Raw genomic sequence first — 25,354 nt, forward strand, 5'->3', positions numbered from 1 at the left:
ATCTTGAATACGCCTGCAGTAAACATGGGAATATCAATATCTTTCTTGGTATAACTTTGGATTAATACCCACTAGTGATTTCAGCAGTTTCTATACTGCTTTTTAAAAATAATGGGTGTGGGCTGGCCAAATAGCTCAGTGGCCTAAAACGACTGCTTGGGCAAGTGCAGCAGCCGAGGTTCGATCCTGGCTTGCTGTGCTAGCCCCGCTCTTGTAGTGCACACCTGTAATCCCAGCACTTGGGAGGCTAAAAGCAGGTGGATCACTACGAGTCTGATCTGTGTGGTGAGACCCTGTAGGCCCTGTACTAAAATTTAAAAAAAGATATTAAAAATAATGGATGTGATAATATACATTTTCACCTACAATATTTGAATTCTTCTTTTCCTTCAGACTTACTAGCATTTATTGTTGTAGCACTTGCCACTCTGTGGTTTAGCTTTACATTTCCATCATAATTAGTGTTGTACAGGACTTTTTTCATGTATTTGTTGCCCTTCTGTATGTCTCCTTTAGATAACTGTCACTACATCTTTAACCCATTTTTACATTAATTTCTTCATTGTTTGGTGTTTAGTTTTATGTTCTTTATATATTTTTGATATTTTTCTTCCAGATGAGGGGTTTTCCCTCATCTGAAATAAATAAATAAATAAATAAATGAATGAATGAATGAATAAATAAATAAATAAATAAATATTGTCACCTACTTAGTAGATTCTTTTATCTCGGTTGATTTTGAGCATTTGCCATGTGGATTTTTTGTTTAATATGACCTCATTTTTTTTCTATTTTTATTCTTGCTCCTTGTCCTTTTTGGGGTCCTTTCAAAAAATATTCACCAACACCATTCACTTTCTCTACTAAAATTCTCTTCTTTGAAGTCTGACAGAAAATTACTCTCTCTTCAGTGTGCCATCCTTCAAAGACACGCTTAAAGGTACATATTTTTCCTTCTTTTATTGTGATTTTTTCTCCCTCTTCAGAAGTGATCAAACAAATGACAACAGGTAACAATTAGCAAAAAGAAATGTTATTACTAATACCACCTGAACAAGAGATGATTACAGTTAACAGTTGACTTTTTAAAAATTTTTCATATGCCAATTATAGACTCACATTCATATATAATCTCATAAAGATTATTTTTCATCTTTCAGTAGGCTTCTCAGTTTACAAAAGTAATTGCTAAGTACTTAACAGCACTTTTCTCACATATCCTTTCAGATGAAGGAAAGAGTTTCTAATAACAAAACGTTTAAGACTTAAAAATAATCATAGGGCTAGAGACATGGCTCAGTAGTCTAAGCACCTGCCTAGTAGGTGCAAGGATCTGGGTTCAGTCCCAGCCCCAAAACCAGGTATTGTGGCCTCTACCTGTAATCCCAGTGCTGAGGGGAGGCTGAGACAGGAGGATCACTTTGAGTCCGAGCTGCATAATAAGACACTGTGCTAAATAAATAAATAAAGAAAGAAAGAAAGAAAGAAAGAAAGATAAAATATTTTATAAAGAAGAATTCTAATTTCAGAATTATCAGAGTTTAGAAACTCATGAATTGTTTTTCAAAGTTCACATTTCCTAAAATGCTCACTTGGTCCACAGGACTAAGCCTTTGTTGATGCCAAACTAAAAGTAGATGAACTTACTCTCCATGCAAAGCAGTGCTGTCAATAAGATTAGTATTGGGAAGATCCATCCCCAAGTACTTGGAGGCTGGGCTACTGCAAATCAGGAAAGTGATCAGCTCAGCACAAGACATCATTCTCAGGGTATTGCCTTCATAAGGATTTACTGTTGAAAGGAAGCTTTGCATGGGGCTGGCCAGATAGCTCAGCAGGCTAAAGCACCTGCTTAGGCAGAGCACAGCGACCAGGTTCAATGGCTGGCATGCAGTGCCGGCCCCACCCCCGGGGGCACTCTGAGGTGGTGATTGTGTTTGTGCATGGTGGTGTGCGCCTGTAAACCCAACGTTTGGGAAACTGAAAAGAGGAGGATCATGACGAGTCTGATCTATGTAGTGAGACCCTGTATATCCTTCAGACCATGTCCTAAATACATTTTTTTAAAAAAAGTATTGCATGAATAATTTTGAGAAGCCAAACGATCAACTTGTGTTCTTTCTTCTTATGAAATGCTAAAATTTTATTTAGAGTCAGGTGTAGAAATGGGTGTCATGTGCGTTATCTAAACTAATTAATATATTTAATCAATCTCTTATTTTCTCAGCAGTCATAGCTCCTTTTTTTTTTTTTTTTCAGAACCGGGGATAGGACTCAGGCTCTTGTGCTTGCCAGGGAAGTATTTATTCTGCTGAGCCATTTCCCCCCCCCCACAGCTCCTTAATAATACTATTTAATTTTCTAGACTCCCTTCTTGATTTTCATCAGAGGGAAGACTTATTTCACTTATGTTAGTCTTCAGGTTATCTGTCTTTACCAACCCCAGTCTGCTGAGGCTATACTCTTAACCTTTACATCTTTGAAAACAGGAAAAGCAATATTTATGTTTTTATTCCTCATTCTGTTAACTCAGTAGTCTTTTTCTTCAAATGATTAAGGTCATAATAGTTATCCAGGTCGTTTTCCCCTGTTTTCCCTGATACAGTTTATATATTATGTGTAATTACATGTTAAAAAATGCAAAACAGTTACAAATGGGAAGTAAAACCCTGTGAGGTAATTGTATATGCTAATTCCAACTCAATTGTTTAAATAATCACATCTATTAATGACTATTTTCAGCTGACCTGACCTATCAAAAACAATGAAATTTTACCAAAAACATTGAATTTTTACCAAAAACATTGAATATAATTGAGCATGTTATGAAATTTATTACATGACCTAATTTTACTTATTTTTGTTGAAACTTGGTTATGTGTAAAACATACTCAATGTATATTTGATAAAGCAAATAAGGTCTCAGCCATCATGAGTCAGGTGGGCTATAGCAGAAGCGTCACATAAAATATATACTGCTACAATTTTTAATATATAGTCTTCAGAGATTCTGAAGCCCTAAAATACAGAAAACTTACTTTCTGGGGACTCAGGAACTAGAATTGAAGGTAGATGTAATCTCAGATGAGTGAATGCTAAGTCTTTCCTAACATCAGTTATCTACTGCATTTGGTGTATCAATATCACAATAACATTACAACACAGCCAGTATCTCCCCATGGCAGAGATCAATAGATACTTAATTTTGATTACAAGTCTTTGAGGTACAGGGTGATTGTTTCCATCTTGTCCATGCTTACTAATATTTTGGTGGTGAAACAAGCGCTTCTGTTGATTTTTTTTTTTCTTTTATGGTTGTCCCTTAGACTTTGGTCCAGGGATGGCAACTGACTGCACTTACTGCTGTACATAGTTCCTCAGATCCAGCACACAGGTCCAAATTTTTCCAGTGCAGGCGGGTAGGCAGGAATGAGAGTGCTCCACAACACAAGGCTCGTGGAATTCTAAACACGTAACTGGCACACTGAAATTTCAGTAACTTTTGTTCTCAAGGTCAGACCAGTCTTAGACTAGATGTATGATGCAAAGTCATACTGAAAATGACAACATGGTATATAGCAGTGAGTTAGATTTAATGTCCAGTCAGTCTCCCATGAGTGACACTAGGAATGTGGCTGTAGAGCATTCCATAATGGAAGGCACAAGTTTTTAAAAGCTGGAGGTTGGGGGCAGCTAAGTCCTCCGATAATGGTGCATTATGTAGTTTCTTGAGGAAGAGAAAGTTGAGGAGGTTGTCAGTAGGCAGAGTAAGCCAGATGATTATACGCAGCAGGATTTCAAATAGCGTCACAGGAAAGATAGGGCCTTACAGAATATTATGGAATAGATTGTACCATCTCATTTTAATTGGGCATATTATGAAATTTATGACCAATTACATGACCATTACATGACCTAGTAAATTGCATAGTCTAATTTTTAATTCAAATTATTTTGCTATTCTGTGTAATCATGTATTAAAGATTATAATAGTGTAGAGGAGGAAAGTATCTTGGGAGGCCTCCATCATGCAGAGCCAACCCCATGGAATCATGGCTGAAATGCTACAGTAGACACTGTTGAAGACTCTTGCATGCTCAATCAATAACTCTTGCTCCCTGATGGGATGTAGTTTTCCAGGGAGAGGATGACACCAAAAAATAATTGATATTAATCCTTCACTTTGATGGAGAGATTTGAAGATTTATTTTGAAGGAAGAACAAATAGTTCAGTATCAGAAATGTCATGAACTTATATGCAAGGATCTGCAATTTCAGAGGGAAGTTCAGAGTTAAGCATATGATTCTGAGAATAATATAAAAATAAATGTTATTTAAAACTATCGGAGTCATTGAAGTTACCTAGAATACAAATTTTAATCACAAAGAGAAAGTCTTGAAATAAATACAAAAAAAAATCCTATTTTTTATTAGGCATCAAGGAATGCAGATAGATATGTTCGTGCCTTTGGAAGACTACTAGTCTCTACTTTTATGACTTTATGACAGTTCCTTTCAATAATTGCCTGTTATTGGATTTTGTTGTAGTCTGTTTGACAGTGATATGTAGCTGTTATACATTCCTTTATTCATTTGACCAATTATATCATTAGAGTAGATATTTAAAGATTGGATTTCTGGGAAAAACAGCTTATACATTTAAAATATGAATGCATCTTGATGAACAACCCTTAAAAAGTAGTTATATTAAATTATACTTCCAATATCAGTACCTCAGTGTGTTATTACATCCATTTCTCTCCATGTCATATATTAATATTTACACTTAATCTGATGAGTGACAAATTACTGTATTTTTATTTTTGGGTCATTCATAAAAACTTTTCTTCTATGTTAGTGATAATTTTGAGTGGTTTTACAAATTTCATAATCATGATTTTTGCTTAGTTTTCTATTGAATATTTGGGACTAATTTCCAAAAATCACATCCTTGAAATGTGCTACTATTCTTTTATCACAATTTTTATGAAATATATCCACATTTAGATTTGCCATTCAAGTGTTATTTTTATCTAACACAATTTTAGTATACAAAATTAACATTCTATTTCAGCATGTCTCTCATTTCATTTATAGGGTCTGTTTTGTGATAATCATAGCAATAATTTGGGGGAGCTAGGGATTTAACTCAGTGGCACAAGTGCCTGCTTGGAAAGCCCGGGATCCTGAGTTCAAATCCTAATGAGGAAAGGAAGGAAGGAAGGAAGGAAGGAAGGAAGGAAGGAAGGAAGAAAGAAAGGAAGAAAGGAAGGAAGGAAGAAAGGAAGGAAGGAAGGAAGGAAGAAAGAAAGAAAGAAAGAAAGAAAGAAAGAAAGAAAGAAAGAAAGAAAGAAAGAAAGAGGGGCTGGCGAGATGGTTCAGTAGAATAAGCGTTTCCCTGGCAAGCGCAAGGGTCTGAGTTCAATCCCACTTCTGCCAAAAGACTTTAGATTGAATTGGAATTTAAATTTGTAATAAGCCTAAGAAGTTTACTTGCTCACCCTCACCTCGGAAATTTCCTCAGTTCCATTTAGTAAGTAGCCCACTATTGACAGAGCCTGTTTTCTACTTAAAATCCAAATAGTTCTTTGCTGTGGAGGAGGCAGAATTTAGTTGTTAAGAGTGAAGTTTTCAATTACTTGAATAATTTCTCCCTGACCCTCCTAACTGGCAGGATGCAACATGAGTTGTTTAGAGTGAACTGTTTTATAGAGCCCAGAAGCACATGTAGAATATTTCTCCTCTAGAGAGTCCTTCTATCAACTAAAGAAAAACTTTAAAAATGCCAACATTGCCTAGATTATGGTAGTTTCTGGTGTCTTAGTCTTCCTTTGAATAGGCCAGACACAAAGGATTCAATGGTAGTATTTAGACCAAATGCAGCAGCTAAACCAGAGAAGGAGAGGGAAGAGATCCCTTGAGTTCATCCCATCAATTTCACTCTGATCTGATAGACTCTGTTCTCTGTCTGGCCCCTCTGACTTCCTAGATCAGCTTTATCACAAATCAGTCCCTTGTGAGTTATAGTAGAAAAGCAATATTTATGACTGAGATGTTGTTGACCACAAGCCAGTTATGGTCCCAAGATGTTAGATTCTGATTGATAAAATTTAATATTTTGAAGGGAAGTGCGGGGAATGCTGTTATTCCAGCTCCTGTCTCTTCAGCATGAAGTTCCTCCACTTCCACTGTAGCAATATGAGTGAAGTTCTAATAAATTCTTGAAAGTCATATCCATATGTCTGCATGATTTCTTGTTGCTACTACAACTGCTTCTTAGTAGGGAGAGAAAAGATAGTAGAAATTCTACAGGAAAGTGTCAAAGCTTAGAATGAAGTCACAATTTCATCCAACAGAAAGTAATGATATCACTCAATTTATTTCCCATTCACTATTGTAACACAGGTCAATCTTGCTTCATACAAGTTGCAAAGCTTGAATATCAGTGATCTGGCTCTGGTGGTACATGGTTTACGTGTGAGCTATTGTATGAATGCTCATACATACTTTTAATTTAAAAATGTGGTGTAAAGCAACTTAGCTTGTCAAAAAAAAGTTCCATTATGTCTAGGGATTAGAGTTGATAAGTAACTTTTTATATTTTTGTCCCTCATGCCACTTTTCTAATATCCTTGCACTCTCTGAGGAGGTGTAAATCTCCTGCTTCTATTGGTGCTCTTAGATTCTAGTTTTCTGTGCTCCATGGTGTAGTTATCTACCTTGCTCTAAAGAGAGCTTGCATTTCCTATCTTGGGAGTTCTTCCTCACTTTGTCTTACATCAGTCCTCCAGATCTGATGGCTATATTCTTCTGAAGGGATGTTGATGGCAGTAAAGTAGGATAGGGAGTTAGCAAATATACTCTACAAAGAACTAATGAATAGATTTGATTGATTTACAAATCCAGGTCTCTACTCTTACAGGGTAAAATCAACCTTCCATAAATACTTCCATGGCTATTTCCAGTAAAATTTTATTTACAAAGATAGATAATGGGCTGTTTTTCACTCAGTGCTTGTAGTTTGCTGAACCCTCAAACAGACTCAGAATACTTTTTAGACGTGTTGTGCCAGTGGTGACAGCTGACATTTACTGAACATTTGCTAGGAATTCTACTAAAATAACTTCAATTCTCATAACATTTTGCCAAACAAAAGAGAAGGTTACTATTTTAGGCCTCATTTTGTGAATAAGTAAACTCATTCTGACAAAAGATGAGTAATTTTCTAGCATGTGATAGAAGAGCATTTGAGTTCAGAAACACACTGGGGCCCAAGCTTCTAAACACTTTCTTATAATACTTTTTAAAATTAATTGATAGCATTATAGATGCTATGAAAACCTCTTTTGGTAAGGTATTTTCATATGAACATCCATATTTATATTTAAAAATTAAGTATCATATTTTCCTGTGATCTTCACTGGATAACAGATTATTATTATCATTATTAAAATTTAATTGCTTAAACTTATATTTAGAGAAAACTTACAATGTGTTCGTTGATAATAGACACAACACTAAATGCAAGATCTTAAAGTCAGTGAAGATGATGGACAGGGACAGGAATCTGAGGTTAGGCAAACTGAGTACAGTATGGCTCTGTCACCTTTTAGATGCTGACTCTGGGGACTCGCAGTCTGAGCCACCATTGTCTCCTGCACGAAGGCAGTGAGCCATGAGCTCTGTATCAACCCTAAAAATTATTTGAAGGATCTATTAAATCATCCAATGCAGAACACTCGAGCAGATGTATCAATATATGGCAACCACATATGCAGTACTATACTTACGAGTGTATGTAAGTGCTAATATAGGCATATTTAAAAGTTACCTTTCTTTAGCGAAATAAAAAATTCTGTGTTTAAATTATCTAAGCTAAAAATACTTCAAAACCCAATTTTAGAAGAAATGTTAATGGATTCCTTGGGGTCATCTGGGCCGTTCTTCTCTCTTTAGGCAGAGTGTCCTCAAGCCCGTGCAGATGAGATTGTGTCTATTTCTTTTAGTGAAGCAATTCAGTGAAAGTGCCTATGAACCATTTGCTGGTAGAAAGACAGCCTCTCGAATACCAATGGACTCCCTGCTTTCCAGTGGCTGTTTGATAGCGAGCAGGAGAACTTTTCAAAAACAGAGGATATCAAAAACAGGATTTTTGTTTTTTTAGTTTTTTCAGTTTGGTTGGTCAATAGCCTTGCAACCCTGTGGCTTCCAGATGGGGCTTCAGACATCAAAGTTCCAGAGGCACCATCAACACACCAACATCTCAGGGTCCAACATCTTAGTATTTTACACCATTAACTGTGTAATCCCAAAGATGGATCAGGGAAAATGTTTGATGCTGCAGCATTGTTAGTTTTGTGAATACGATAGTGAATTTTTCTGCCTATCTTCTAAGTTTTCATGGTGGTAACCACAACAGCATTCACCTTAAAATGGGAGTTTTAGGTAATAATTTCCTGAAAGGAAATACAAATTGATATGTCTCCATAATTCATCATATTCTCAGTTCTACAAAGACATAATCAAAAAGTTTACTTTTCAGGTTTGACATAAAACTTCATAAAACTCCAGGTGTCACAGGAAACAAAAAAAAATAATTGAGAGAAACATTTTTTACAGAAGAATAATCAATTTTGTCTGCTTAGTTCATTACTACAAATTCAGCTCCTATAGAAAACTTGGAAAATAGTAGATCTTTAATAAATTTGGCAGATGAGACTTTCCTAAAATATCAGTAGCACACAGCTTCTCTTTTTCTTCAAGAGCATATCTCATGGCAAAGTTGTGGGCTAAGAATTTTATTTGAGTAGTAATCCCAGAGATCATGGTAAGGGGTAGGGGAAAAGCAAAGAGAAAATGAGAAAAGAATGAGTTCATGACTGGGTTATCGTGGTGCACACCTGTGGCCCACCATTGGTCAGGATAATGGGGTATTTGCTCACCATCTGCCTGCTTATTGGTTGAGGATCACTCCTGCGAACGCTAAATTCTCATCAGTCTTTCAGTTTACTATGTAGGCACACTGCAGTAAAACATCCTCGGAGCAATTTCAGATAGAGAGACTCAAGGGTAGTACACAGCAAGCCCTCATCTGACAGTGTCCCCCAACTTGCTGGGAGACTTCCTAAATGAGCAGATATGGGATATCAGCCCCTACAGCGGCTGCTACAGCTGTGCTAAACCGCAATACATTTGCTTTGCTAAATGTCAATCAAAATAGGAGAAAAATAAAGAAATTGGTTTGTGATTTACATTTTACTTTTAAAAGCCTTCGCGGTACTTATGCAATAAGGCTTAATGGCTTATGTGTACCACATAAACAATACTTCCTTGCACAAGTTCAAAAAGAACAGTTTAGGAATTTTGCATATTTTTAATATACTTGGCCCTATAAATGAATAGGTTTATTTCTATTGTTCCAAATTGAATACTGACTATGTCATTGGGCTGCATGTGTTCAGTGCTTAAAATAAATGAAATACCTAATTGGAAAAAAAAAAATTGGACAGTGATCTTCCTGATTAATCATTCTACTAAAGTTGATAATTGCACTTGCTGCCTGTCTGGTGAAGAGCAGACCCCAGGTGCCAAATGGGCAGCCTATTTGCTGCAGTCACAGATGTCTGGTATTGAATACCTCAAAAATATGATGTGAGAGACACAAAAGAACTGCGCGGTAGACTTCGACTGAACTTAGGAATGTTTTGGCCAGAAAACACCAAGCGATGTGAGGGCTGAGAACCGTGAGTGCACGTATCACAAGGAAGCCGAAGAGAATGGCATGCAGAGAAGAGAATGGGGCAGATACTCAAGAAAAGCAGCGTGACAGAGAGCGGTGACCCTCACAGGAAGAGTGAGAGGGACAGAAGGAGAGGCTAAGCTGGCCTTCCTCCTCCCGCATAGCATTCTGGGGATTGTTAGGTAGAGATTTCTCATGATGTTGGTCACTTTTTCAGTGTGTGCTGCTCTTTAGTTAGCACTAAATGAATTTCTGTTCCTGAAATGTAAAGAAAAAAGGACCGAAGAATGAACATACAGTTATTATTGTGGCAGAATTGGGATAAACTACAAAGTTAAGCACTTCATTACTTAGGCCTTGTGTATTCTGCTAAACACTACAGGTCACATGCTTTGGAATTAGAATCTCAGTTCTGTCCATTAATTGCTCTTTCAATGAGTGTCAGCAAGCCTAATTTTTTTTTCTGTATTTTAATATCTCTTATGGAAAATATATACCATAATAATAAATATTTACTATATGATATAGTTATCCTTCTGTATCTGACTTGGACCCCACAACCCACCTCATCTACCAAATCCAGCCGAGTTCAATTTCTTTCTGTCAAATGGCATAGCATTGGCCAACAGCCTATGAATATTCTCCCAAATACTTAAAATAATCTATGCATTAATTATAGCACTTGCTGCAATGAAAATACTATGTAATAGTTATTATATTGCAGTGTTTAGGAAACAATGACAGGAATAATAAGTTTGTTCATGATCAGTCCAGACACTATCTTTCTCTTTGTAGTATTATTCTCAGTTAAATATAAAGATATGGACCTCATGAGTATGGAAATACAGGTATATATCAATTTCTGGAAAGTTAAGTGAAACATAAGTAAACATAAGAATACTTATAATAAAGAAAAAAGCTAAATTAAAAATAAGGATAAGTTAAAATCTATAAATATGTTAAATGAGCTCTAAATCCTAATGACTATTTATTAAGAGCGATGACATGTAGTCAAGTTACTTATATTATGTTATTCTCAAAAAATGAATAATACAAATCTTAAATTTTATAAATTCATCCATTAACTCTTGGGTTCAACTATGTTTCTCAAACGTTCTATGTGCATCAGATGCTGAGCTTATTAGGGAACACTGTGGCCCTCTCTGATCATGAAGGCAATGTTCTGGACACCCCCGCACTAAGTGAAAATCAATGAAGTGAAAACGCTATTTTTATTTCAGTATTTATATTTTAAGGATTTATAACCCTTCCCACACTCTTATAAACCTTTACCAAACTTTTACAAGTAAATCTAGTGTTCTTAACTATTTTCTAAAATCATAGACCTACAGAATGTTAACAACATACATATACCGTATGGTGCTGCAACATCCCATAGTATAGTGAAAAATTTAATAATTTAGATTAATATATTTTGAAAATCCATGAAACTGTGAGTCCACTCAAGTCAAGCCTTGAAATAGCTATGGACTACTGTAATAAATTAAATTGAAGAGTAACCTTATCAATGTCTCACAGCTTAGAAATCCAACCCTAATTCAAACACAGAACTCTGAGTCCAAAGTCTAAAATCTGTCTTTCTACTCTGTGGCTAATCTTTGTTGTTATGTAAAATAAATATAAATAGACTTCTCCTTTGTTCACAGGTAGTCTTTCTGTAACTGGCCATGCTAAATTAGTGAACTAATTTCAGAGGTGACAAGCCCTAACTTCTCGTACATTCTGATGGCTACACAAAATCTTAGTCCTATAAGTGTTACTTTGTACACACCATGCAGCCTTTTCTTTTCCCATCCCCAAAGTCTAGTAATTACCATTCTATTTATTATTTTGATGAGTCTAGTGTTTTTAGAGTCTATATACAAGTGAGATCAGGTGGTATTTGTTTTTCTGTGCTCGGTTTATTACCTTAGGCTATGAAGTCTGTACAGGTTCCCAGACCCCATTAAGTTCTTATGTACAACAAAGAGTTGGGCATGACCAGTAAGAATAAGGAAAAGCAGCCAAGTTTATTAAGCTTGCAGAATAGTCAGAGTAAGCAGGCCTGGGATGTCTCCTGCTGGGTCTTTCAAAGCATAACCGACAACGTAATTGGATGGTGCTGGCTGAGGCATGCATGTATCTACCATGTTTGTCCTTCTCATAATTCACTGTTGCCAGAGTTGTTCCCACATCCAGGCTCTTCCAAATAGTGAGTGATACAATGAACACGGGATGCAGATGTCACCATTGCACACTGACATCATGGCCTGTGGATGTATAACCGGGAGAGGAAATGCGAGATCCTCTGGCAGTTCTGATGCTTCCTAAAATCTAGATGAAATCTATCCATGTCTGCAGGACAATCATGTTCACTTTCTTTTCTAGCCCAGTATTATACATTTGCATGATACTCTTTCCCAAATTGTTTTGATTTTAAATAAGTACATCTGTTTGAAAGGACAAGCTATTTATCATCATTTTATGTAAAAACAAATATGATTATTTCTACTAGTCTATTGAAAGGAACAATAAATGCTTAATTTTTTAATTCCTCTCTTTAAATTTTTGAACCAATTTTGCATGCTTGTATCTGTTAATATGAACAACTAATATGAACACAATAATACGCAATACAACAGTTGAATTCCTATCATCTTGTTTAGTGAAATTCAGTATTGTTTCTATTTTTTATTATTTTTATTCTCTTTAAAAAATTAAATTAAGACGCATAGGCCTGGGTTCAATCCTCTGCTTGCCATGCCGGCCCCGCCCTTGGGGCGCCCTGAAACAATTGAGACTGGTCTTGGTGGCACACATCTGTAACCCCAGTTCTTGGGAGGCTGAACACAGGTGGATCGCTATAAGTTGGATCTATGTAGTGAGACACAATAGACCCTGTGGGTCCTTACTAAAGTACAAAAAAAAAAAAAAAAAAAAAAAAAAAAAAAAAAAAAAAAAAGAAAGAAAGAAAAAAGAAAAGAAAAGAAAGAAGAGAAATTAAATTTTAAAAAGCTCTAAAGAAATTTTTAAAATAAACTGAATGTCCTGGGGAAAAATATAGGAAAACTTTAAAAAGTAAAGAATAATCATGAAAATTTAAAGACACTAATTTACCTATCACCTAAGTGCATCTAAAATCTAAACCTGCCTTTCATAGCAGTAGTGTCTCCTTTGCTCCTCTTACCTCTCAGTATTACCATAAACATCTAAAAAGAGGGGGCTATGCAAAAGAAGGGGCTTTCATCTGACCCTCATCCTCCAAACTACAATGCATATCAAATTCCTTCTTACTGAACCTAATTCCTCTCAGAACTATACTGGAGGAAGCTGAAGTGGAAATTCAGACCCAGAGATTTTGCTTAGAGGAAAAACACTTGATAGGAAAACAAGCTATATAGCAGCTGACGTAGTCCTGCCCACTTCCAGGTGTAACCACTTTTGCAAATTTGTGTCCGTAGGATAAAAGCTCTGGTAACTCAGAAAAGTTTAAGTGGAAGGTTTTTAAAATTGTTCCCATTTCATACTCCTTCAATGAACTGAAGTAATAACACATTTAGACAGGAGTTCTGACACACTGCCCATACAATTCTGGCTTTTGTATTTTACATAGGTTGCAAATTTTGAGATCTCATTTTCTGATTAAAGCCTCATAGTAAATAAAAGGGACTATTACAAGCTCTGAGCAGAATGGCTGTGGTTAGCATAATGATTTACATTACTGCCTTTTCCAAAGAGCCTGTGGTTTTACACCACAGAAAGCACTTCTATTTACTCCACTGAGAGTTACAAAGTAGACTAAGAGCACCATATGAATGCAGCTGTTCCTGAAAAGGTATGGGTCTGTTGGTCGCTTGTGGGGTATTGCAGTCTCCCTCTTGGGGTGTTTTCTAGGTGCTTTCTGTCCTGAAAGAAGCTAAGTTCTTATGGCATCTTTTGCGAGACTCAAGTATTACTAACGAAACATTTCCAGTAGAGGTGACATCAGTGATTTCTTATTTATTTTTTTTAAAGCACTCTGCATAGCCTATGACCCACTGAATTCTTAGAAAGATAAGAGCCATCTTCCTACCAAGAGTAGCAAACAGCTACCTGAGCAAACAGTAAACTTTTAGCAGATCAGGCTATAGTAGCCTTAGGGTTGCCTTAAACAACAAACTCTTAAGAGATGGGTAGTGCTGCACTCAAGGGGATCTTTTAGATCATGGTTGGGCTTCCCCTGGGGTTCTCTTATATACCCAAGAGGTAATATGCTTTACATTTATAACAATAATAATAATAATAATAATAATAACAACCCTCTGTCACTTTCTTTAAGCCAGTAGAGGAACCCATTTTCAGCAAAGAGATTAAAAGGAAAGAAGCTTTGAAAGTTGAATGTACAAGTATACTCATAAGCACATGACTTGCTTTCCTTTGGTCCATTCAGACCTTCAGACACATATTTCTAAATTACTTGAATTTATGTTAGAAGAAACAAGAACATCCAATTCCATTCAGAAAAGAAGGGAGGAAACCCATATATTTCTTTAAATTGAGTATTTAATTCTTATCTGAAAGGGTGAGATTGCCTGGTAACAAGTTCTGTGAGAGAAAGAAAGAGAGAAAGAAAGAAAGAAAGAAAGAAAGAAAGAAAGAAAGAAAGAAAGAAAGAAAGAAAGAAAGAAAAAAAAAACAAGCATGCCATAACCATGTGATCAACCAGTGTGACCAATCAGAGTTGCCAACAAACATGACGAAATCCAAGTTTGACCCACAAGATGAACCAAAACTGTAGACAAGCATGGAAGAATCTATATGACTAACACATACAATTCACCAAAAAATAGCCAGCAAATACGATGGACCTATGTGACTAACCTACCTGAACCAAAATAGCCACCAAATACAGGAGAAAGGTATAGTAGGATGAAACAAGAGCCTCAGAAAGTAATGCACTGATGATACAGAAATAAAAGGCCATCTAGGGGAAAACCACAGAGAGTTTGACCACAAAAAGGGGAAACTGGGCTGGGTAGCTAGTCAAACAAGATACAAGTTACCAAGAACTGTTTTTCCCAAAATACTGACAAAGCTTAGCAGGGTACCATGAAGAAGAGATACATAGGACCAAAAGACATACTCAATCCTAGGTCTCACACACAGAACCTCAACTATCTGTGCTGTGACTAGGCCAGTAATAGAACGTATGGCAGTGGCCAAGAAGTCAGGGATGACTGTCTTCACTATCTCCCACTCTTCAGAGGAAATTCAGGGATAGGCTGACCAGTCCAAACCCTGCTTTTGAGTTCTTCAAAAGTAGTTGAAGAAAGCAGGCTCTTGTTGGTTATAAGTGCAGGGCTTTGGAAAACGCTCTCCTATGTTCTGGAGCTCTGTAATTGACAGGTCATGCCCATCCCCCCAGGCAGTTTACAAAGTCCTAAAATCTAACAAAGTCATTACTGCCAGCCCTTCTGCTGATGACCTGACATTAGAGCTAATCACACGTGAGCCCCAGTTATGTGCCCTCAGTCCTTGGGAGGCCAAAGATCGTCCTGTCCTTCTGGGTTACCATGTGGGAAGACTTAGATACAGGGGGCAAATCATGTTCACTTGCTTTTGGACAAATAGAAATACATAGGCTAGAAAACAGATTACTGGTAGAAAGCAAGTTTAACCTGAGTGAGTAAGGAAGTCTTAGGTTCAATGTCAATAATGAAAGGATGAGCAAAGAAAGAAAAGAAAGAGGAGAGCGAGAAAGAGAGAGAGACTCATTCTGTAGACCTTATTTCCAACTTCCTCACCACTCCACCCACAGCCCTGCTGCCCATCTCCCCAGAGTAGTGTCCCGAACCACTGAAGATGTCTTTCTGGAGGAGTCAAAGCTGAAAGTTCCTTTCAGCTCTGGGGCCTTGGAAAAATTTCTTAACTGTGCTGAGTGCTGGTGTATGTACTCACACAATAGGAGGCACAAGGTACTCACTTGAGTTTTATAAACTCATTATGTTTATAAAATTCCAAGGAATGAGAGGCAACTCAGTAAATAAGAGTCTCCTTATGTTGGAAAGCCTTTCACTGCTCCTTTCCTTTGTCTTAGCTGTTGACTTTACGTATTTCAACTCAGATGTAGGAAGCACCCCTTATTCATTTTCTTAACCTCATTGGAGTCCACAGTGGTACAAAGATACACATTTTCCTCCCACCATTCAGGGCTTTCTTAACTGAATCTCCAAATATTCAATTTCAAAACAAAACATACATGCCCTGCTGACACTCAGCTGAGTGCCTATCCTTCCACGTGCTGTGGCGCATCTTTGCACCCCTGATGATTTGGTCTCCTCTATATGCCACTTTGGTCACTTGAGTAGTCTTTACTCAAGTAAAGACTTGAGTAAAGACTTGATCATTCATTCATCACAGGATGCACAAATAGCCCTCAGAAATCACTTTAGAAATTATTGACTTTAAGCATTAGTGGCACTGTCCTCCTTGAAAAACATAAGATGAGAAAATTAATGCTTGCCAAAAGGCAAAATCCAGGACCATGGAGAAGCAGTGCAGCCTGGAATTTTTCTGGCTGTAGAAACTCCAAGCCAAGAGGTCACTTCTGCCTCCAAGGGGGCTGGCTGGCTTTCAGGGCCATGGGGTTCAGAGGTGCTCAATCTAACAATTTATGTCAAGTTGTTGAAATACTCTGTGAAATAAAAAAATGTCACGATGTGGCAGTGCTGAGAGTACAACTCACATGCTTTTGGCTTCAGGCTCTTCTCCACTTATGCTCAAGCATTTGGGCTGGCTACTGGATGAGCAGAGAAAGAAGGCAAGCCTGATATTCAAAAGAATATGCATAGCTACATCTTCAGACAGAGATGAAAGCTAAGAAAAAATTAAGATTTATAAAAATACAAATTTTGGCAGTATGTAGTTATATCATTAATAATAGCCTGAAAACCCCTCAAATTCTTTATTTTGTTCTTAGTGCCTGCTACGTACTTTACAAACAGCGTAGTATAGTTTATTGTGAGTTGCACTGCTTTGCTTTAGTAGTGGAGAAAATTGAAGTAGAAAGAGACTAATTAATCAGCCAGCAGCATCATTCACTGAGCAGCAAAATTCATATTAGAACACACGTTCTTTGATCATGAACCTATGCTTTGAACACTTGTTCAATCTCTAAACCATTTTCAAAGTCATTAGTTGTTTGTTTCAACTAGTTTGTAGGACTACATTGTTTGTTTTTCTTTCTGAAATACCAAATACCTCTAATACTCCACTTAGGTAATCTGGCATCTCAAGCTATCCTGTGGTACAAATTACATTATTCTATCACATTTGTTTGTTTCTCTTCTCCACCTTTAACTATGTGAAATACTCAAAATCAGTGATGAAGTCTGCACATAGCCCAGATCTAGTGCTCAAGGACTTGTTTCATGCTTTTTTCTGTTTGTTTGGTCATAGGTGTCATTGGTCAGAAAAATGTGTCCATTATGGAAAATCATACCCAAGCCTATGTATATAGTAGAGCAATTAGATCTTTCATATTCAGATACTTTTTCTATTTATTAGAGGCTTATCTCTGTGAATCTGAAGATATTGTACTGTTAGAAAAGAGTGCATTATCTTTGGCTCCCTTGCACCTCATCTTTATTTTCCTGTTTTTAAGAACCATAAGGAAATTGTTCTCAGCAAATTAAATATTCCCAGGAAACTAAGATACAATTTACTTGCTCTGTGCTTATTTAGGAATTTTTATAAAAAATGTTTTGCATTGCAAAAAAGCCAGAGTTCTAACTGGGATTATAAGTGGATTTGACATTAGACTCTCTCAAAATAGTTTTTTACTTCCTATGTAGCTATTAGCATTCTAAATTTATATCTAATATCAAGATTTAGCGATTGCTTCTTTTACAGGGTTTGACAGGAGCATTGTGCTTTATTAGGTTATGTCATGTTATGTTACTGAGTTATGGTAGGAAACACAATAATATTGTGAATATTGCATGTATAACATCCAGAAAACAACAGCAGAAAATTAAACTGCTCTAAATAGAGATACTTTTGTATTCCATTTAATAAAAACCTTGGAAAGTTAATAGAACCGAGACCTTCTCCTTAATCAAAACTACACAATAGATAGTAACAGGGAAAAATCTGGTGCTTTTCATTGGTTCTCCTCTAAAGAGAGAAAGATGAAGAAAGATGTGTTCAGACTGAGAACTCTGCTATTTTGAGATTAATGAGGAGTCCTTAGAATTGGAAAGTTACACATATTATATCTAGGCGATCTGGGAGTCTGATACACAACTAGGGAATATTTCTTAGTGTCTTTCACCACTTCCTTTTTCTGGGCAAGATATCTGCATTCCCTGGCCCAGCAAAATGTTTTTGCCTTAGGCCAAAACAAAGCGTGGACCTTCAATGTGGGACTTGCTTCATGAAGGTGAACAAGCGCTCTGGAGTCCTGTTTACTCCAGCACAAGCTGCAGCACTAAAGCTTCTTCAGAAGCGTTCTCAAAGGAGGAAAATAGCATTTGATTGCTGGAAAGCAGGAAGCAGGGGAAAATAAATCTTCAAGGTTTAACATCAGCTCTAATGTCATCCAAGAGATAAATAACTGAAATTGTTTCTCAGGCATGAAGAAATAAAGTAGGCAGTGTCTCTAGAGTGGGGACAGACTATCACATCCATGGAGATGCACTAGGGAAAGCAGTTGGGTCTGGTGACAGCATACACGTTTCAGAGCATTAATGTCTGCATTAAACTTTATTGTTTTTCTTATGACCCTCCGTGAGTTAGTTATTTTCTGAGAGGTGACAATAAGAGCCAAAATGACAACTACTTTTGCAGACAAAAAGGATTGTTTTTTGCTTGCAACTGAAAGAGAAGATGATAATGAGAGGCTAAGAAGAGGAAGAATAGAAATGAGGAAGTAAGAAAGTGTAGCTACAGCACTTTCATATATACTATGCAGCTCAGATAGGCTTTTAAGGTTTGAGTTGCTCCTTACTAACTTAGGGAAACTGATACAGGCACAGGGTATGGTGTAGAAATGCTTTGTATTAGTACAATGTTGTGTACGTTTCTGTAGGCTGAACTAAGGGGCTGGGTTCCATTTTCTCAATGATATGAGCTGGAGATTTGTCAAGATACAAACACAGAGACACACAAACAAGGATTCAGAGGAGCAAAACATAAAGAGTAGAACTACTTCTAATTCCTAAAAGCACATGATCCCTTCCTGTCCCCAAGGAAATTGTACAAGTCTTCTGAAAGTCAGTGGACTATCATTTCTTCCTTGCTTTAAACAGGGAGTGTTGGTGTGCATCAATTTAATATCTTGGGACAGGGAGACCTCATTTACACCTAGAAAAAAAGCATAACCTGGTGTTGGAGAGTGTGACCTCTGGTACTAAATTGTCTCTTGCTGTCCTATCTAGATATGTGGAAATTCTGGCCTTTGGTCTATGAGCAGTTCCTCATGAGCTTCAGCGTCCCCTTCTGCTTTGTGTACATGACATTGATGCCTGAATAACAGCAGTGGTAGAGGGTTCATTGAAAATCCTGATCATTTTTTCATACATATTTGCAACACATAATGCTTATCTTTCTTTTTTGGAGTTGGTATAAAAAAAGAAAAGATGGAGGGGATTAAGGGATGGCTGGAGATGGTAAGGGAGGGAAGGGAAAGGGGATGAAAAGGGATGAAGATGTGCTATGAACATGCACAAACTTCCCACAAGACATGTAGATACTACGTATTACCGTCATGTAGTAATAAACTAAAAAATAAGTCCTCGTAAAGTGCCTGGCTCTTGATAACTCTTCTGGATATATGAAATAATGTAAAAGACTTCAAACTCGAAAATGAAGTATTTTGTACAGAGTAGTGTTGAACAATGCAAATATTATTGCTCAGAGTTTTAATAGCTCACTGGCTTTGTGTCTGCTTCCAGCATGCACATTTTCCTGATGAATTAATACTTTTTGATTCCCAGATTTTCAGGTGCTGTTCTCTTGATCCTGGGTAGTGGATGCTAGGTAATCAGCCTCCTTCCAAGCTTAGGAAACTTGGCACACCACTGGCCCTCATCTGTGTCTGGAGCTGACACTACCAAATGTCACCACTTAATGTGATCCTTAGGTCTTGGCAACAAATGCAATTTTATTATTTTCATTAAGCTGAGATTCATTCTTATAGGTGACAGATACAAAAACATATTCTCCTTACAATTAGTTATTGCATTACTTAGCATTGCCTGGACTTAAATTTTCAGTACGTTTTGTGGCCCTTGTCCCTCCCCTGTACCTTTGCTCCTCCACGAGAGAGCATATGGCCCAGTAATTCTTTAAAGCTCATTTTATAGACCATTCTCAAGCACATCCTGCTGGCCTTTGGAATAGAGCCTTGTTTGTGACTGCATTTTTGCCTATGCTCCTGCCAAATGCTTCCTCCAAAACCAGCAATAAAACCACAGGACCTGATAAGCTGTGGTCATCAGAATGGCTTAATGAGAGAATCCTCAACAATCGAAGTCTTTAACAGCAACCAGCACTGCAGGAATTATACCTTGAGCACAAGGACAGCCTGGGCAGGTCACCTTAGTGGTTTATGGGAATATCTGCAAATATAGAATTTGAGACCATCTGAGAAAACGATCTCACACTAAGCTATTTTCTCCTAAGCAAAAATGGACAGGATAAAAATAGAAACTGGTGGTTCTCTCTGACCTCTCCTTATAGAAGAAAAAGTCTCATACAGAGTAAACAAAACATTTGTTGAATGCTTATCTGGCTATTCACTTCCTCGGAGCTTACCCTAAAAATCTGTCTCAATCAAATCCTGGTTCCAGTTAGCCAAAAGGTATTTTAAATGTAGATTGGACAAACAGAATAACTCTTATTGAATGCATGTTCACATGACAGAGCTCTTGGTTTGAATAGGCAAAATTATATCTTGTCTGTGGTCTATGCCATTGAGCCGTTTTAAAGTCTAAATTATTAATTCTTGTGAACTAGTAATATTTTGAAATGACTATGTTTTGATAGCTTTCAGGACTTGTGTGACTTTTGAGAGGAGTTGATTTCCTTTCGTGTCAGCTAATAGAAACCCTATTGTAATCACAAAAAGCACAGAGAAATTAGGTTGCAAATGGTTGCTATTTAAGTGGAAGTGAACACAGAATATATTAAACTATCAGTGGCCTTATCATTACCGTGTTATGATGAATTCTGATTAACACTGAAAATATGACTGATGTTGCTGGACTGTGGAGCACTGATAATGTGACATTGAGAGAATCCAATCCCAGGCTCGTTAATTTCATAGAATCATTCAATCTCTCATTATTCCTTTGTGACAGTGTTTGTTTTTGTGGCCATTAAAAAGTAATGACAAATTAATGGGAGCTTTCAAAACTAATAGTCAAGAAACACTATTCTTAAAATTTGGTAGGGTGATTTTTCTTAGTGAGTCATATTTAAACTGATACAAACCAAATGAATAAAACACAAGTCAAGGCAATAGTTACTTTATTTTAAACTTCTTTTGAAACTTCTAGGGTTGCACTCAGGGCCTCATGTATGCTAAGCAAGTTCTCTACCAATGAGCTATATCCCTGGCCACAATAATTTGTGTTGGGGACATTAACAATAAACAGGGTGAGCCTATTCAATTTTCCGAATCAAAGAAGAAAGGAAGCATATTTGATTTAAAATATTCTGCAGAAAACATTTCAGGTATGGAAGGTCCTAAATTAGTATAAAATTAGTGATTACTGCTTGAGAACAGGTGAAGAAAAGAAAGGATAGTTGGGGGTAAGCTGAGTCATCCTGGTGAAATATTTTTATTATTAAAATTATAGATTCTGTTGTATTATACTCTTTTACTTTACAGAGAAAAGCAGTTTGTCTAAAAGAATACTTATTTGGGGAATAATGTAGTTAGAAGACAGAAAGGATGCCTCACACAGAATCATCCTCTCACAAGAGAAAAAATAATTCAGTGTTAGAATGGACTATTTAACTTATATTTTTAGGTTAGTGTTTTCGGCTTTTGTATTAGTCAGAAGAAACATAATGTTTGGCCTTCTTCACTTAGATTTTCATAATCATAATAATTTCTGTTAGGCAGTGTTATGAAAATTATCAAAATTCTCATAGATTATCAAAATTAGTCGTTTTACTTAATGCCATAAGATCACTAAGTAGGCGTGTTACTTTTGTCCTCTACATTCTCAAATGACCTATCCAATACTCTCTCATCAAGTTCATTGAAAAATTTGAAACCACTGCTCAAAAAATTCTTATTCAATCAGCATTAATTGTGCAACCCATATTCTATTGATATTAATTATTTGTCTGTCTGATTCCTCATTCCTCACGTGGTCATCTGCTGGGGTCTGACAAACATTAAGGATTTTATGTACTGAATCATCAGTGTCTTTTTTATTTGATCCCTATAACCGTATAGCTCTCTCATGCCCCAAGCTCCTTTAGGCTGTTTTCAAATCTCAATTCCCATTCATAGCCAATTCTAAAGAGTTTGCATTTTTATGGTCTCCTTGTTCTCATTTACTATTTATTCTTTATTCATCAATATGCTCTTCCTGGTACTCTACTGAATTTTTTCAAGATCACATGTGACTAATAACTTTTTTCTGTTTATATCTTATTCCACCTTTTATTTTCTGTTTTGTCTGTATTCTCCCTCTGAATCCTGCCCCCCTGTATCAGTAAGCCTCTTCTTCCAAATGATCAAGATTTTTCAGACAGCTATTCACTGTGTTGCTCATGGTGAAATGTTGAGTGTCATCCCAACGGTCTGATGTGTGTTCCTATGATTTTACCCAGTGTATATGTGGTTAAGTCCCATTTGCATAAGTTCTGATCTTTCTTCTCCTCTGTGCTTTAGAACAGACATTTTGTAGTCTTTATGACACCCACAGTTACGTAGCTCCTAGGTAATACAAATTTAAAGTATCAGAATAGAACTCATGAATTTTTCCATGTAGCATCAATAATTTACTTTAATATACTGCAACAAGGCTGTTAAAATAAACCTAAATACACATACCTATCATAAATATGCTTTATAAAATTTTAAAAACAATTTAAAAAAATTGCTATAATCTCTAATTCCATATTTCTCACCTATTCACTCCCAGATAACCAATGAAAATATTTTTAAAAATAGTTCTATAATTTTCCTATGCCAATTTAATGAGATGTTCTTATTTATTTTTTCTTTAGTAATAATATGGTGACCTGGAAATACTTAGCAATTTTTATCTTAACAGTATGTCACCAGTAGACATGGTGATATATGCCTGTAATTTCAGCATTAGGGAGGCTCAGGCAGGGCAAATTTGAAGCCAGCATGGGCTACACAATAAGTTTAAGGCCAGCCTGAACTGTGTACCAAGATCCTATCTCAGAAACAAAAACAAATTTTTTTAAAACAAACAGTATGACATAAAGAACAGTCCAAATCAGTCTTTTTTAATTAATGCCTTATTTCATTGAAGACATTGTAGTCTATACATGTTCTACATGTCATTCAAACCATGTACTTACATTGATACCTTACTTGATCATCAGTTCTTCTCAATTTTTTATATTTCTACAACACTTTATAGAGTATTTGTGTATTTAATAGTCCACATATTCTAACAGTCCAAAATGAGTGCTAAGTGATGGTGCTAAGTGACTGTAATCCCAGTAGTTTGAAAAGATGAAGCATAAGTATATGAAGTTTAATCCTAGCTTAGATAATTTAGCAATGCAGTGACAGCCTGTCTCAAAATATAAAATAAAATCACAGTATTTTATTGAAGAATAGATTATCTGAGGGTGTAATCTAATGCAAAAACCATTTGCTTGACTTCCATACTGGAAAAATAATGAATATGTCCCCTATCACTTCTGTCTTGTTGAATTCTTGCCCACTATACACCAATAACATTTGTTACAATTTTGGTTTCTTTTAAAAACTGAAACTTCCCTGCATGTTCCACATCCTGAATTATAGTCCTGCTCTCTCTCTCCTGGAATGAATGCTTTTCTGACCCCTATCCATGCTACGTGACTGTCTTCCTCGTCCATGAGATCTGTACTCTCTTTATTTATAGTATGTCTTAAGATAAAGTTTTATCTGCTCTGACAAAGAAACCCCAAAATAAATGCTTCAAACAAAGTTGACTTTATTGTGCTTCTGCTTTGTGCAGTCACTTAAGGACTCAGGAAAACAGTGGCTCTTTAGTGTTCAGGAAGTAGTGCCAACAACTCTCCTGTCATTGTCAATCCAGGTGGTAGTAGAGATGGATGGATGGGCAACATTGAACTCTGCTGAAATGCCCTCTCTACAACTTAATAAAAAAAGATACATTGTTTCTGGCTGTCATGTTTACCTACAAGGCAGAAATTCTGGGAAATATGACCATGGACACATATGCTTAACTTACACGGCTACAGTTATTGAAGATAGGGGATAGATCTCCACAGACAAAAATCTTCAGAGCAGTTTTTACAATTTGTGTACAATATATTTATTTTTATCAAATCATCTGGTCTCTTCAATGGTAAACATACTAAGAGAAAAGCAGATGCTTGCTTTACATACAAATACATCTTGCACTTTAATAATGTTGCTGTGTTTCAGTAATTTGAATGCATTAATGAATGAATAGATTTTACAAGTGAAGAAACTAAGATTCAGAGAAATGAAATAATTTACCCATTTCTAGAAGATGAGTGACATTTTCCAGGGGTGTAAATTTGTACTTTAGATGATTAGGTTATCAAGATACCTATGAAGCTTTCCTCATGACTCTGTAGGTCTACTATTATTTGATCTAGAAAAATCACAACATTCCCCATGAGATCAAGAAGAAATTTTGTGAAGGAGTTGATCCCGAACAAGTGGAAAAGATATTTTCTGTCTCCTTGACTTTATCACATGTAAATTTCCCATCACATTGCTAAACCTTAAATTCTCACAGATTCCATCCCTCCCCATCAAAATGGAAACAACCCAAAATGTTAGAAGACTCTAGCAAACTTGCTACATCTCTCTTGTAAATTACACCTTTCTTTGATAGGAAGAGTAAGTATGCGCCAGGGTTAAAAGATGTTTTACTGTGCTACAAATTAGAAGAATAAAAAGTAAACAGACAGTAAGGTACATTAGCCAATGGTTCTATCATATATTGAGTTTAATTATATTAAAAAGAAAGTTGGAATGGAACACAAAATTTTGAAAATGAAAATCAGTTCAATAAACTGATCATCAACATCTGTACTCAACAAAATATGAGTATCAATTACCCATTTTAAAAAGAAAAATGCTACCAATTTCACTTTACTTCCTCTGCAAAGTAACTAACTCTAAACTTTTCTTTTCCAAGATATTGAAGACTTTGAAACCAAAACAAGAAGCACAGTGTCTGTTCGAGAAGGTCAAGGCGTGGTGCTTCTCTGTGGGCCGCCACCTCATTTTGGAGGTATGATGGGGGAGGGGGTGATTGGTGAGATACTGTTCCTGTGGTGCTTTTGACATTAAAGGAGGTATCTTAGTTACTTTCTCATTGCTGGGACAAAAAACCTGACACTCACAAATTAAAGGAAAAAGAGTATATATAT

General features: G+C 36.4%; 1 protein-coding gene across 1 annotated transcript in view; it reads left to right on the plus strand.

Moving 5' to 3' along the window:
- Positions 1 to 25,354, plus strand: part of Cntn6 (contactin 6) — a 306,964-nt gene that overhangs the window by 128,696 nt on the left and 152,914 nt on the right. Inside the window, exon 4 of the mRNA XM_023713308.1 lies at positions 25,120 to 25,215. Coding sequence (XP_023569076.1) covers positions 25,120 to 25,215 — 96 coding nt within the window. The remainder of the gene's footprint in view (positions 1 to 25,119; positions 25,216 to 25,354) is intronic.

The sequence above is a fragment of the Octodon degus genome, unplaced genomic scaffold (assembly GCF_000260255.1).
Source record: "Octodon degus isolate 3935 unplaced genomic scaffold, OctDeg1.0 scaffold00030, whole genome shotgun sequence".
Lineage (NCBI taxonomy): Eukaryota > Metazoa > Chordata > Mammalia > Rodentia > Octodontidae > Octodon > Octodon degus.